The 15,853-nt window shown below is 42.1% G+C and overlaps 1 protein-coding gene across 2 annotated transcripts in view; it reads left to right on the forward strand.

The window, feature by feature from the left end:
* GNAO1 (G protein subunit alpha o1) overlaps positions 1–15,853 on the forward strand; it is a 414,541-nt gene that overhangs the window by 287,337 nt on the left and 111,351 nt on the right. For both annotated transcript variants that reach the window (XM_082269907.1, XM_082269906.1), the window contains exon 4: positions 7,265–7,425. In XM_082269907.1, coding sequence (XP_082126033.1) covers positions 7,265–7,425 — 161 coding nt within the window. The remainder of the gene's footprint in view (positions 1–7,264; positions 7,426–15,853) is intronic.

Raw genomic sequence — 15,853 nt, forward strand, 5'->3', positions numbered from 1 at the left:
ATTCAGCCTGCCCATTAAGGGTTTGAATCTGTTTTTGCTAAACTGGCCAAGATTCAAACCGTGTATGGCCGGCCTTATGTTTAGCCATCCACAAAAAAACATGGTTTCCAAGCCTTTTCCTAAGCTAGATATAGGAGCAATAAAATTTGGCCAACGCATTCTGTGCAAAACTCCAAACTTTTTTTGTACTAATCAAATCAAAGGCTATACTATACAACCGGGATCCTCAAACTACGGCCCTCCAGCTGTTGCGGAACTACACGTCCCATGAGGCATTGTAGAACTCTGACATTCACAGACATGGCTAGGCATGATGAATTGTAGTTCTTGAACAACTGGAGGGCCATAGTTTGAAGACCCCTGCTATACAACATTCTGCTACTGACCGTGATCAAGTACAAAAAAAACTTCCTCTCCCATTTTTGGTGCAGTCTATGATCCTGACTATATATGTAAAGATATTACTAATGACATAAGTAAGGCAGACCATACATTTACCAATTTTCTTTCCTTCAACCACGGGTTGAAGTAAAGAATTTTTCAATTCCGCCATCAACACATTCAGTGTTGTTGATGGGGTAATACCTCCTTTGGAGCTATTGTATTCTGACAGCAGGCGGTTTCCCAGCCATTAGAATACAATGATCAATGCTTGGAGCTATAGCCACTAGCAGTGATCAAACGGAAAAAATCCCAAACAGGCTGGTTGTGCTGAAGCAGGATGTTCGACTTCAGTACAACCAACCTGCCGATACATGGATCAAAATGGTTAGGAACCGGCCAAATTTCAATCCTCCTTGAGATGTAGTAGTAAGACTTCACTACACGCAATCTATCTGTCCTTCAGACTGGGGTCATCATTCTAATAATGATCAGATCTGGAGAATGGTCTTATTCAGTATTCACTCCTTGATTCTTCTGAATATTTGCATGTGGATGTGTCTGATGTTCAGAAAATTATGCAATTTAGGAATCCTGTCAGTCTTGATTCATTAATTGTCTGATTCTCTGTAGAACAGACAAATCTTTTTCATATATCCCAGAGAATAAAAAAATTAGCAGTATGCCAATTGACCTGGTTTTCCTGCCCATTCACTCATGACTAATTCAATAACCTTTTTTTAGGATCATATTGCTTTTTGCCTTGGGAATACTGTACAATGTAACTTACTTCCAATACAATCCAAGCGTTTAGATTTTTTTTTTACTTTATCAGACTGTCATGTGTGTGCAGGGCCATGCAGAGACTTTTGGAGGGGCAGATGCTTAAATTATAAAAGAGGCACATGGAACAGGGCTTTAAATAGAGTCATACTCAAAATATCAGTACAGCACTGTATCGTGACGCATTCCTTCCTGATATGCGTATCGATGCAGATGATTCTGTATTGATAGGACAGAAAAATGCAGGAGTCAGAAACACTGCACATGCTGGGATATTTACCATTATGTGCTGGGGGCTAGTTGCACCCCTAGCACATGTGACTTAGGCGGCCAAAAAATGTTATGTCCTTGTTCATACATATATGAACAAGGACATGGCATTTTATGACCGAACGTAACTATGTAGTAAAAAACATATTGCAACAATTTACACATGCTAATGCACAGACCGATCATGTGAAAGGGGCCTAAGGCTGCTTTCACACGGATGCACTGCGGTTTACCTGCTGGCGGGTAATGCTCGCTCCTCTAAGACAAATCAACGCCAGAGTATGAGGAGCGGCGCTGGAGGAAGCATGCAGAGCCGATGCTTCCTGTATCTCTCCTGTCACAGGCGGAGTGCATTTGATATAACTCCGGCTGTGACAGGACAGAGCCAGAACTATACAGGAAGCATTGGCTCCGTTCTGACTCGGGGATACGTGGGCAGCTGAGACATGGCACGGTACTTGAGGGTGTCAGGGAGCCGCAGCCCAAATGCGGCAGACTCGGAATGTCTGCCTTGACGTGTGTGTGTGTGTGTATGCCATTGTACACCACTCCCATAGCAGATCATCCAAATAATAAAAGGCCCAGATACACAGGAGCCAGCCCAGAATGTATTATACTTGATTTCTGATTAGAAAATTTGGATACAGTTATCAAATACACAGATGCATCATTTTGAAAGGTAAATAGCATGCTGCATTTTTCATAAATTAGGGGGAAAGCCCTGAGTGCAAATTTTGCAAGATTTGGTGCAGCTCTGTATAGAAACCGATGAGCTTCCAGGTTTTATTGCCAAAGCTTAATTTAACAAGCTGAAGTTAGATGCTGATTGGCTACCATGTACAGCTGCACCAGATTCTGAGTGCATCAGTTATAGTAAATCTCCCCGTGTGTCTGTGTGGAGGTGGCCAACTTGGTAGGGGACAGATGGGCGATTTGATGATCAGTGGGGTAGTATTCAAGAAGTAACATATAATAGAATAATTGAAATAAAAATGTGTATGGGAGTGGAGTATTTTCCATAATATTCCACCAAAAGAGGCATCATCCCCTCATACAAATGTTGAATACCCATGTCATAATGGGACTTTACATCTGCTTCAAATGTTCAACCGCATTCTTACATGACCTAAAAAGCTTTATTACAATAAAGTTTGTCTCATGGGATACTTTTTAACTATTGTTAAATAAAAAAGTATTGTAATAAAGTTTTTGATGTCCTGTAAGAATGCGGTTGACCATTTGAGACAGAAGTAAAGTCCCATTATAATATGGTTATTCAACAGAAAATGGGAAGTAGATCTTTGCACCGCAGATCATCAGATGCAGCTTGTTCTTTGGTATGCCCTCTGGAAAGGCAGTTCAAGAGTTATCGTACCAAATCTCATTTCAAATCTCTTGAAACTAAAGGCCCGTACACACGATAACAAAAACAATTTTCAACAATAGTGTATTTGTATGGTATTTTCGAACGACAATTGTACTGGTATCTTATGAGAAAAATGTTTGTGCTTGTAATATCGGATGAACTGTCGTGATCGGCTTTCGAAAGCTGTGTACTAACCATCAGATTCTCATACCATTGCTTCGAAAGCAGTATTTTTCCTCCGATTTTCGAATTGTGTGTACGGACCTTTAGAGAGACAACAGATCATTTCACACTGCTGATATACAGTTAAGGCTACAGAACTGGACTGCCTAGGCACACGCACATGTTAGAAAGTACCTTTCAATTTTGCTGGAGGAATTTAAGACCGCAGGAAACAAATTTCAAGCTTTTACTAATATAGCAAATCTTCACTTTTTGCATTGTTCAGGTCCACTTGAAGCTGAAGGTTAAAGAATCGGGGGACCCTGTAAAGATTTTGCTATGGGTTACATTTTGATGATTTTATCTTTTTTTTTAAGACATGACATCCCTGTCAACTGTTTTATTTGTATTTGCCTTGTATCAGTTGGTCTTATGTTTTCTTATATTCTATACTGTATCTCACAAAAGTGAGTACACTCCTCACATTTTTGTAAATATTTTATTAGTTTCATGTGGCACCTACAATTGCCAATGTCAGAAAAAGGTCTGCTTAAAAAAAAGAAAAAGGTGACCAAAGCACTGGAAAAGCCTGTTTGGCTAGGAGAGGAGTATTCAAGGAGACTTAGGCCACTACTGTGGCCGTTCTTTAGTGAGGATGCAAATGCATGCAAAGGTGACTCTCGGAACAGTTGTTGAATGAGAAAGGGGATTGAAATGGGAGGTAATATAGGTGAAGGAAGGGTCCTCGGAGGTTGCAATTTTAGCTCTGAAAGGTTTATAAATGGGAAAGAGTAAGGATTTGTTCAAAGTAGAGAGGCAAGTCAGGGTCCCAGAGATGGAGACTGTCTGCTGTGAGATGGGGGAGTAATCAAACCATGGCGCCGAAATGAATAGGTAGTTTATCATGAAAATCTTCTATTAGGTTAATTATTCTTAATTAAATTTGGCTTGTGTATGGCTTTTGACTTCTAGGAAATCAAGAGATGGAGATTTCCATGCTTGGGCCTTGGTTTGTTTGGTAGCTGCGAATATAGGTTATAAGCAATACAGCTATGACCAGGGATGTTGTCAATGGGTCTACGGAGGAAGGCCTCCTCAGGATCCTTTTAGAAATTGATCAACAAGATAATCCTGGCATAATCTCTTACCTGATCAGAAAGGCGATTGTCGCTGGAGTAAAGTGTATTACCTATTAAGAGTTTTCCAGCACTCTTCATGTTTCAAGAGCCACTTAAAACTTTTTTTAATCAAGCCATGGCCAAAGAAAGTCTTCATTAATTGCAAAAGCAATTAAAAACTCTGGGTTCTTTTATTTCTGTAGCCCATGACAACAGAATTCCCTTTATTTCTTGAATAAATAACAAGGTAAAATATAGTGAGCAATACACCCTTACTTTTCATTTATTCTAGCATTTGTAAATATGAATATGAAGAACTTCATAAAGTAAACATTCAGAATAAAGTTTAATATTGTAGAGACACTTGTTCTTAAGTGTACTTAATTATTCAGAAATGAAAGAAAAGCATTGTGGAGAAATGAAAGGAAAAAATTTTGGGTTGAAAATAGCGGCTGTCTCGCCAAATGAAAATGCTCTTATCAGTTGGAGTGGATTCTATACAGAAGTGTTGTTAGTTTTGGTCGGAATAACTACCCTCCATTTGTGTTGTTTCTGTTTCGGAGCCCTTAATGAAAACACCCCCTACTCTCCTATTTCTAGAAGCTAACATACCGATAGCGAGGCCCAGTTCTCCACCAGGAGGGGCTCCAAAACGGCACATGGGGGACAGGAAGCTGAAAATTAGGCCCAAGGAAAGATATACATTTCAAATGCAAATCATGTCCATAGTGCCCAGGGAGGGGGGATTTGTGTTAAAGGTTAGGCCCAGCGTGAAATGCCCCCTGTAGTGGGACAAATATAAGTGCGTTGCTTCTCACACACAATTAATTGGGCTCTGGGATATAATGAAGCCTCATAGTCAGGTGTCAAAGGCATTTTTGCTCTGACGGGCATAATATAGAATGAACTACTATGGCAGTGATGTAATTTAACTCCTTTTTCTCCTAGAGCCTTTTCAAATTAAACTAGTTTTTTAATAAAATGTTGGAGTACATTTAGGTTTTTATATACACATATAGAGACATAACTAGATGTCTCTTGTATGCATACAGTGGGTAGTATTTTGTAAAGGGGCTATCCACAATATTTCTTTGCTAAGCGTTTTTACAAATATGTCTGGACATGCAGACAAGATGGATTCATGAGACCCTTCAACTGTTAGGTACAGATACCAGAATATCCTGCTCGCATACAGAAATGCCCAGCGGTGGTGTTTACCCACAAAACTTTCTGACCTTTTCATCAAGAACAGTTATTCCATTGAGCACTATTTTTTCTTTAATGGGTAGCCACTGAATGATGAATGCCAGTGGAGTTTTCTAAAGTGCATTGAAATAGTTTATTCTTTAAATCTTAGGCTGGCCATATATGAGCGATTTTCTTTCCTGCAACTACGGGTTGTAGGAAAAAAAAGTTGCTAGACCCCCCCTATCAACATTGTGTTTGATGAGGGAGTCCCTCTTGCAGAGCCATTGTGTTCTCTTTGCCAGGGAAGCCATCCCTGCCGGGAGAACACAGTGATTATCGCTAGCGGCTTTAACAGCCACTAGCAACAATCGCATGTAAAATCTGACAGGCTGGTTGTTTGGGTACATTCAGCCTGCCTATCATACATGGTTCAAATGTATGGGCGGTTTTAGAAACTGACTGAAGATTTTCTAAAATGTCCATGTTTTTCTGGCACAGTAATTTTCTGCCTATGAGACCCTATGGTCAAACTGTCACACGACTGAGGCTAGAGAACAAGGACCATGAAAATGTGACTTCATATATGTTAGTGTTTTCATTGATAGGGGATGTTGTGTAATGTTTCAGAAGGGCTTTTGTTCTCCTCTGAAAGGAAAGCACAATCAAGAAAAGAGGCTCTTTGGATACTTGAATCGTGACACTTTATATTGAGGATTTGATTATATCACATTTTGCTGCATTTGAAGTATCACACACGGAAACAACTAGATGTCACACAGAATGGTTGCAGGTAGCTTAAATTCCGATGAGAAAAATTTTCAGATCAGGTCTAGATAAATCCAGAACTTGGAGAGGAAGTAAACCTAATACAGCTACTGATGGCCCTAGACATGGGATGATCACCCTATTGGGCAATGTTTGGCCAGTTTGGGTGATAATTTTCCAGATGCAACAGGCAAGCTGTTCATAGGGAAATTACAGCGCAACATCTTTTATATTTGAATTAGTCTACCTTCATTTGAAGTCAGGTTTGCTGCAGCCGTAAGTTTAAGGGAAAACTCACAATTAAAACACTTTTGCCACTTTCTTGTAACGTGAAAGCCTATTGGATAGAAAACATTCCAATAAATAATCTCTGAACACAGCAGCTGATAAGCATATTAGTGCAATAACAGTTTTAACAGTTTTAGGTGCACTCCAATAGTTTTTTTTTTTTTTTTAAACCCTCAGCCTTCCCCCTCAACTGGCACCTAAACCTAACCTTTTAGCCTGAATCCAACCCCTCAACCCAGTCCTAATCTTTAACCTACACCAATTCAATGACTTTAAATTAAATCTATCACAAACTTGGAAAATTCAAGCTAAGAATATTATTAAAATAAAGTGCATACGTATAGCTTACAGTCAGTAAAAAAAAAAACGCAATGTAAAAACCATTAGGAGCTCTAGAGCTAAATACAGCTGAAATGATATGCAACTTTCAAAATTTTCCTCTAAGTCAAGCTTGGCCTCGTCCACCCCTCCTATTTGTCATTTAATGTAATGACCAACCTCCATAAACAGTCGTAAGTTATATAACTTCAGCTGGGTAATCCAATGGATCTCCTGATGATGTTGGCATGTTTTTTTTTTTTTTTGAAGATAACCACCTAGTTTGCACTTTTTAATTGCATGCTTAGCTTGAATTGCCTAGGTTTCCATCAAGGTAATATGCAATCTCTGTGTCTGCAGTAGATTAATCTTTTCCTGTAGTGGTATTTTATACAGTAAGTGCACCTGTGTGGTAACAATAAAAAAAAAATAGTTTCCATTGTAGCTGATTTAACCAATCCCAGTCTAAAACAATTATTTTTGTAGTCCATCTTTTCCATAGTTTTAGCAGTGGTTAGTACCTGTACATATAATCAGAGAAAGGTGCTAAGGTAAGGGGGAGCAGAGTCTAACTCCTTGGGTGATATCTTATCTAACTTGCATTTTTTTTTTCTGTCTTTTGCAGGCAGATGCTAAAATGGTGTGTGATGTGGTGAGTCGCATGGAAGATACAGAACCTTTCTCTCCTGAATTGCTCTCGGCTATGATGAGACTTTGGGCAGATTCTGGAATCCAGGAATGCTTCAACCGATCCAGAGAATATCAGCTTAACGATTCTGCTAAATAGTACGTAGCCAGTTCTTATTTTTTGGAGAATGCGATGAGGTGCTGAAACAGATAGATGGGCAGGATCATCCATGGCGGCAAGGTTGGCAGAAACAGAATTGGAGATTATCTCCAAATCTGCTATCTCCTACTCTAGCTGCCTTCAGGCTATCCCAGAAAACTCATCTTTTCAGAGAAGCCTATCACTCCTCCAACTAATCTTTTAGCTCTTTCATCAGCTCATTCCCCACAGTTACAGCCTTTTGTACCACCTGGGCCACCCTTTTAGATTGTAAGCTCTTCTGAGCAGGGCCTTCTTAATCCTTTTGTATTTTGTATTTTGTGTTGTAACTGTATTGTCTCCCTTTTATATTGTAAAGCACTGTGTAAACTGTTGGCTCTACATAAATGCTGTATAATAATAGCAATAATAATAATTCTGTGAGGGAGATTTCCCTGTGAAGAGTATCCATGTAATACAAGATGCCATCGGACTTCTCTAATGAAAATACGCCACCTTTTCAATGTGTTACACCCATTTTTAGGGTGTAACATGTTGCTAAGCTAAACTTCCCCCAAACCCACAGCATGGCAGTATGGAGGGTTTTTACTAGGGATGCACCGAAATTTTCGGCTGAAAATGGGCCTATCCCATTTCGGCCGAAAATAGGTTAAAAATGCCGAAATGAATGGCCGCCGTGAGGAAGGAGGAGGGCGCAGCGCAGGTTTGAAAAGTCCCACCTCTGGTCGGCCACCCGCCTCTCAATGATGTCCCTACTGCTACGATGTGTATGAATGAACTAACACACCGGGTGGGAGGGTGGGCGAGCGGCTGCTAATAGCTATAACTATGTGAGCGCTTCACTTCCCTGTCATGCGGGTATCTCCTCTGACAGGGAAGTGAATCGCTCACATAGTTATAGTTATTAGCGGCCACTCCCCCCGCCCTCCCGCCCGGAGTGTCAGTTCATTCATGTACATCGTGCCGCTGACGACAGGGAAGTGAAGTGAAGTGCAGTTAAGTGAAGGCTCACATAGTTATAGCTATTAGCGGCCGCTCGACCGCCCTCCCGCCTGTTGTGTTAGTTCATTCATGGACAGATCGCAGTAGTAGTGACATCACAGGGAGGCGGGCCGCCAGCCAGAGGCGCGTCTTTTGAATGAAGGACACCGGAGGAGCAGAGTGACAGTAAGGAGATTGCATCCTTGGCATGGGGAGGGACGTTGAGGCAGGGGGGAGGGGGGTTGGGTGTACTGCCGAGGGGGACGCTGAGGCAGTGGGGGGGGAGCTGAGGCGAGCTTACCAATGGTATTAGTATTATGCAGCATGAGGGGGTTAATGTATTGCCACTGCTGGTCACTGATGCATTAGTGACCAACCAGTGGCAGTTAATTAACCCCTTTGTGCTGCATTAGTGCAACCAGTGTTAATTAACACTGATACTGGTTGCACTAATGCAGCACAAAGGGGTTAATTAACTGCCACTGGTCGGTCACTAATGCATCAGTGACCAGCAGTGGCAATACATTAACCCCCTCATGCTGCATAATACTAATACCATTGGTAATTAACCTCTTGCCAACCCGTCACAGTACATATACTGTGACAGGGTGGCAGCGATAGGTGTACGTCGCTGCCTGTTTTTGGTGTATGCCCCTCTTCTATCTATTTTAAAATTATTTGGGGGAAAAAGTCATTTTCGGTTTTCGGGCAAAGGGCATCCTGCATTTTCGGTTTCGGCCCAGAATTTTCATTTCGGTGCATCCCTAGTTTTTACGCCATTCAGTCACATAGATCTGCCACCACGGCAGATGGACTTGTAGCTCTTGGTAGAATACAAGTGCAGTAATCATCACAGTCATAGTCCATTGACACTTACTCCAGATCTCCAACTGTAAACCTGTACCTCTGTATGGGCAGGAAGCTGTAGGAAACCTTTGCGGGAGCCTGGCAATGCTTTGCAGACTTCTGGGTAAAAAAATAATAAATGCACGTTTTCTTCCTGCAAAAATATGGTCATGTATTTATATACAAGCATACCCCACTTTTAAGTACACAATGGGACCAGAGAATGTATGTAAGACAAAAATGTACTTAAAGTGTAGCAATACCTTTTTTCTTTTCTCAATGTATGTAAATACACTAGCTCCATAGGAAACCTTGGTCAGCTTGACACGGCACTGCTCCCAAACCATACGTGACAAGGACACCAAGCTTGGGGAGCATGTTAAGGGGATCCAGGACTATGACATGGTAGATTACCTAGGCAATCTGGCCAGCAACAAATAGGATATGTTATGGTCCTGGGTGTTCCCTAAGTTTGGGATCCCTGTCACTTATGGTTTGGGAGCAGTGCTATGTCAAGCTGATCAAGATTTCTTATAGACGCCAATGTTAAAAACCGGGAGTAGTGCCATGCCAAGCTGACCAGGCTGTGTCCATACTCGCAAGTGTATGTAAAGTGAGTGTACTTAAAACGGGATATGCCTATATGTATATGGATGGATGGATGGATGGATGGATAGATGGATAGATATAGAGATATGTAGTTTTTCTTTTTTTTTTTTTTTTTTTTTTGTGAACCTAGCCTTTAATTTTAAGTGAACTGACCCATAAAAAGGATTTTTTAGTCAACCTAAAACATATACAGTAAAACTTTGGTTTGCGAGCGCTTTGCAAGACGAGCACATTTTTTAAATACATTTTGACTTGATATACAAGCGATGTCTTGATATACAAGTAGCATCATGTATTAAAAAGAAGAGAGGAGCCTCTAAAGAGTAGCAATATGGTTACATTTAATGAAGGTTCAATATTTAGCAACTCACATGGTTGATGATTAAAACAGGCACATCTAAGTATGCCGGCATCTGGGGTAAAGCTGTCCACATAGACCGTCCTCTGCACTGCCATCTTCATCATCCCTTCCCCACTGCACTCCACGAGTGAGTCAAAGCCTCACTTTAAGATCGCTCTACTGCAGGCTATTCTTCCCGGTCACGATTGCAGACTGACAGTGGTGAGAGCCGGCGGTGCAGAGGATGGTCTATGTGGACAGCTTTACCCCGGATGCCTGCATACTTAGATGTGCCTATTTTAATCATCAACCATGTGAGTTGCTAAATGTTGAACCTTCATTAAATGTAACCATATTGCTACACTTAGAGGCGCCTCTCATTTCTCTTATATTCTGTAGCTCTGCTAGATTTAGCTTCTAATCCCCTTGGGAAGGCTGCATAATGTGGATGGACATTTTATGGTTACACAACCTATCACATTGCTATAATCTTTGTAAATAGACTATAAACTGAAGGACTTGTGGAACAAATCATCTGAGTTTCCATTATTTCTTATGGAGAAATTCGCTTTGATATAAGAGTGCTCTGGATTACAAGCATGCTTCCAGAACGAATTATGCTCGCAATCCAAGGTTTTACTGTACTTTGTTTTGTGATGGATCCTTTTTTTTTTTTTTTCTTGCTCCTCTGGAAGTGCGATTACCTGACCTCTGAGTCCCCCTGTATACCCATCTCCCTCTTCCATGTAGAGGGCATTTCAGATTTTCTGTTATTTTTTTTACTTCACTTTTAGGGAATACAGAAGTGATATTTAATTTCTTCTATTATGAGGAGTAAGACTCCTAAGCAGGGTAGGTACATGAAAGAACTGGTTGAGTTTTAGATCTGTCCACTGTTTTTGTGTATTAAAAAGAAAAAAAAGTCAGTAGGTGATTCAAGTTGGCAGCTTCTGCCAAAAACTGAATTATCTGCCATGGGTGGACTGACCTTTCAAATTATAGCCTCCAGCATGAATCTTCTCGTTTCAGAACTCTGAGTGACCTTAAATGCATGTTACTTTATTTATAAGCAGTATTAAAATAAAATATACTTATAATATTTTTTAATCTTGGACAGAAATTTAAATCTCAGATATTTAAGATATTATATTCTAGCTAATTGTCTTTTTAAATACAGCTTATTTACATTCGGTATAATGCACTTGCAGTAAAAAAAAAAAAAAAAAATCTAGTTTTTATTCTGCTGTTTAAACCTGAGATATGGGGTTGCACAGGGTGTTCACAAGTCACTGTTAAAACTTGTCCAGTGCTTCCTCGCTGCTCCTTCCTCTGTCCGGACTACCACCATGATACCCGGTTTTGGCTTGTGTCAGAACTCATGGATGACAGAGAAATCGCCTTTTCCATCATCTGACCTTCCAGAGACCTAACCATTGGCCACCATTCCCAAGTACTGCATCATGGGAGGAGGTTGCATGCTCGCCCATAATTGGAAGCAATGAGTGTTATGAGTTGGGTACACAGTGGTTGCAGGGCAAAGGGACAGGTTCACTATTATGCAGCCAGCAGTTAATATCCTTCCTTTTGCTTCCATGCTGTTCCATTCAACTGCCAGAGCTAAAGAAATGTCATTGTGTAAGCATTGAGTCTGTGTAGTAGCTTACACAGCTATGTACCTTGACTGTCCCAGTACTGACACACCGAGTGAGTCTTGTGCCCCTATATACCCAAACATACTGGGGTAATTGTTTCCATCCCTGATGATGAGTGCGGCAGAGAATGGAAGGGTAGGTATAGGCTATAGGGCAGGGGTAGGCAACCTTTCAGAGGATGAGATCTGGATTAACTAGGCGGCAACCTTAAAAAAAAAAAAAAAAAAAACTATCAAGCTTCCAAAAAACAAGGTGGCATGAAGAACACATGGTGTGTCACAGTAGTGTCCCCTGCCCCTGTTCACGTCATTTTCCACAGTAGTATTCTATGCCCCCCTTGAAATCACCCCCCACAGTAGTGTCCTCTGCCCCCTTTACATCACCCCCAACTGTTGTATCCTCTGCCCTCCACAGTAGTTTTCCGTCTCCGTCCCCCCAGCGCAGTGTCATCTCCCCCCTTCACGTCACCCTACCACTATAGTGTCCTCTGCCCCCCTCCCCCCACAGTAGTATCCTGTACCCTCCAATGCAGTGTCCTCCACCCCTTCACATAACCCCCTCCCCCACCCACTGTAGTGTCCTCTATCCTCACCCCCCTATTAGTGTCCTGTACCTCCCAATACAGTGTCCTCTGCCCCCCCTCAACCCCCCCCCCCCTTATAGTGTCCTCTGCCCACCACAAAGTTTCCTCTGCCTCCTAAAAGCAGTGTCCTCTGCCTCCCCATCCCCCAAAGCAGTATCCTCTGTTTGATCACAACCGCCCCCCGTAGTGTCCACTGTCCCCCCTCCAACAGTGTCTCCTTTGTCCCCTTTCCCCCCTTTCCCCTTCACATCATCAGCCTAGCCCCAACCCCCCCCCCCCCCCCCCAAATATACACACAGCACTGTGTAGGTAGCACTTCCTACCTGCCAGCCTGTGTACAGCAGAGCGGAGATCAGGAGACTGCATAGCGCTGGGTAAAAGGCGGAAGCGGCAGCTCCCGGGGGTTAAAATTGCATAATAAGCTAGTGATTGTTTTCTAGGACCGCCTAGCAACCAATTACTGAGGCAGCTCACGCCCGCCAAACGGAACTATGATGCCTCCCGCTCTCCAATATGCAGAGAACATGAGAGTGGCGGAGGCTGGGGGGCAGTAGAGCTGTGGTCACGATCCACCTGTCGGCTCCCTTTGGTCGATCGCAGTCAACAGCTTCCCAACCCCCGCTATAGGGCTTTATATTAAAGTGGAATTAAATCCTAATACTAACTCTCTTAAAAAAAATGTTCCCTACTCTTCCTTCTACCTGTTCTGCCTACCCTGTGTAAAAAAAAAAAAAATGTGTATGCTTACCTTCTTCATATATATATATATATATATATATATATATAAAAAAAAATCTGGTCACGTGATCCTGCAGTTTCGGTTCCCCTGTGTCATGGAGTGCTGGACAACAGTTCCCTTGGCTCAGCCATGGTCGATGCTTCCTCCCTGCAGCATTCCACTTTAAAAAAACTGGGGGCATTGACTGGGCAAAGCATAGGCTTGCTTTAAGAATATATTTAACCAATATACTGTATATTTTTTACTTTTGTTTAATATATGCTGTACATCTGAATTTATTTGCCAATCAAAAATGTTGGCATCTTCTTCGATCTCCTAGTGTATTGTATTTCAATGCAGAGGCTGTTCTTAGAAATGGCATTCATCAGACACTTTAGGACTGGAGGAAATGAGTGGGACCTACTCTCCCTTTTACACAGGAATATCTGTGGCATTTCTTTTAAAGAGATAAATTAGTGTGGGGTGGTGCTTTAACACTAACAAACACAAATGTTAATATAGGCCTTCAGCTGACATGTAGAGAGGATCCTGCTGCATCCCTTGTACCCCGGAGAGAACAGCTCCTCCATCATGCAGCCACTCCCTTTCCAGCCACCCACGTATGTGAAGGCATCATTCCACTGCCACTTTCTCATCATTCCTCCATTATCCTATCACCCACCCCAGGATATTAAAAGGCATTAATCATGTTTGGAAGGCACAGCGGTGTCTTACTCTGTTGCACTAGTCCTTGTCGTCGTACAATTGACACGGAGACGAGAGATGCTGCCCGGCTGTAAAATCTCCATGCTGGAGGCTTCCCCATTGCTCCCAGCCAATCCTTCTGCATCTCGGTAAATCCCTGGTTTCCATAGCAACCCCAAGATCTCTGCCTGCTTATGCTGCTGCTCAATGCAGATCATATCAGAAGATAGCAATTTATGTGTACACAGTGCTGTGTCTCTATGTAAAGTCACCAGGCCAGGAACAGTGTGTGCAAATGAAATCTGTGTGTGTGTCTATATGTTCTGCCTGTGAGATTTCCTTTTTTTTTTCTTTAATCCTATGTACTAACATCGTAATATAATGCAAAAGTCATTAAAGTGTACCTGTCAGTGATAGATACTTTGGGGTTGATTTACTAAAGGCAGATATATTGTGCACTTGCTCCAGAGCTTAGTAAATGAAGTAAAGCTTCACTTTGCAAAGAATACTCAATCACATGCATGGAAAATTAAAAAAAAAAAACAGCATTTTTCCTGGACATGATTGGATGTTTGAAATCCGCAGAGCTTTCCCTCATTTCAGAGCTTCCCCTCAAATCTTGAGCTACTGCACTTGCAGTGCACAGTATATTTGCCTTTAGTAAATCAGCCTCACGTTGAGCTGTTTATGATGTGCCAGATTCATTCAAAGAAACTGCAGACTTATATTAGTGTATAACCAGCTAGGGGGAAATAATTGTTTCCACATCTAGAATATTGTTCTGTGCAGGGGATGCTGGTGAAGCAAAGGTGAGTATGAAAGCAAAGGGGAAGCAAGTGTATTTTAGGGCTCTATCACATATACTGCAGTGACCTGCATTTATTCTGCACTGGATCGAAGCATATCACCGCTAGGGCACATAGAAAACAATTGGTTTCTATGTGCCCCGTTCACACTTAAGCCGGGTACACACTATTTGTTTTTTTTTTCATTGAACCTGCAAAAAAAAAAAAAAAACTCACCTTTGTTTGGAGCCACTGTACTAACCTTGCGGGGTTAGCTCAGCAATATCCCTCGCTAAACGGTTGTGTTCTGACAGGGGGCAACACCCCCAACAGAACACTCTGATCAGCGCTCTCGGCCATTGGCATAGGGAGTTGGTTGGATGCTAATTTTCCAGCATGCACTTCCTACAGAAGCTGGCCAAACCAACATGCATACGGCCTGAATGTCAGAGGTTTTTTTTTTTTTAACTGGCCTTTGTTTTCCAACATTTGGTCTATGTGTACCTGGCTTAAGACACTGGTGTGATGTGCTGTATGGTGTGGACATGCTGCTTTTTCTGCAGGACGCTGCTGTGCGGAGTACAACAAAGTTGGGAATAAAAAAGGTGTTGTAAAATACAACGTACCGCTCGTTGCCACTGCTACACCATTTTAGTGTGCAGGTCATCACATTCTGTTCCACTTCCATTGCAAGCGTCCTGACATTTATACTGTACATTTAAAGTGATTTGTAAAGTTTTTTTTTTTTTTTTAATAAAAAATAACAAACATGTTATACTTACCTGCTCTGTGCAGTTGGTTTTGCACAGAGCAGCCTGTATCCTCTTCTCAGTTCCCTCTTCGGCTCTCCTGGCCTCATTCCTCCATTTGAGTGACTCCACAGCAAGAAGCTTGCTATGGAGTCACCCAAGTCGAATCACAGCTCCCTGTATCCATTCAGACACAGAGCTGCGGTTTGGCCCTGCCCCCTCTCTTTTCTGACTGGCTAGCTGATAGCAGCGGGAGCCAGTGGTGCAACTTCTGTACCTTTGCCAATGAGGGGGGGAGTCCTGGACAGTTGAGACGGCCGTGGACATCGCTGGATTGAGATGGGGCTCAGGGTAAGCATCAGGGGGGCTGATGGAGGCTGCTGCACACAGAAGGTGTTGCAAATAATGTAGTAAGATGAGCAACCTTCTGACTTTGCATCCCCTTTAATTAGGCAGGTA

The sequence above is a fragment of the Pelophylax lessonae genome, assembly GCF_965119305.1.
Source record: "Pelophylax lessonae genome assembly, chromosome: 10".
NCBI classification, from domain to species: Eukaryota; Metazoa; Chordata; class Amphibia; order Anura; family Ranidae; genus Pelophylax; species Pelophylax lessonae.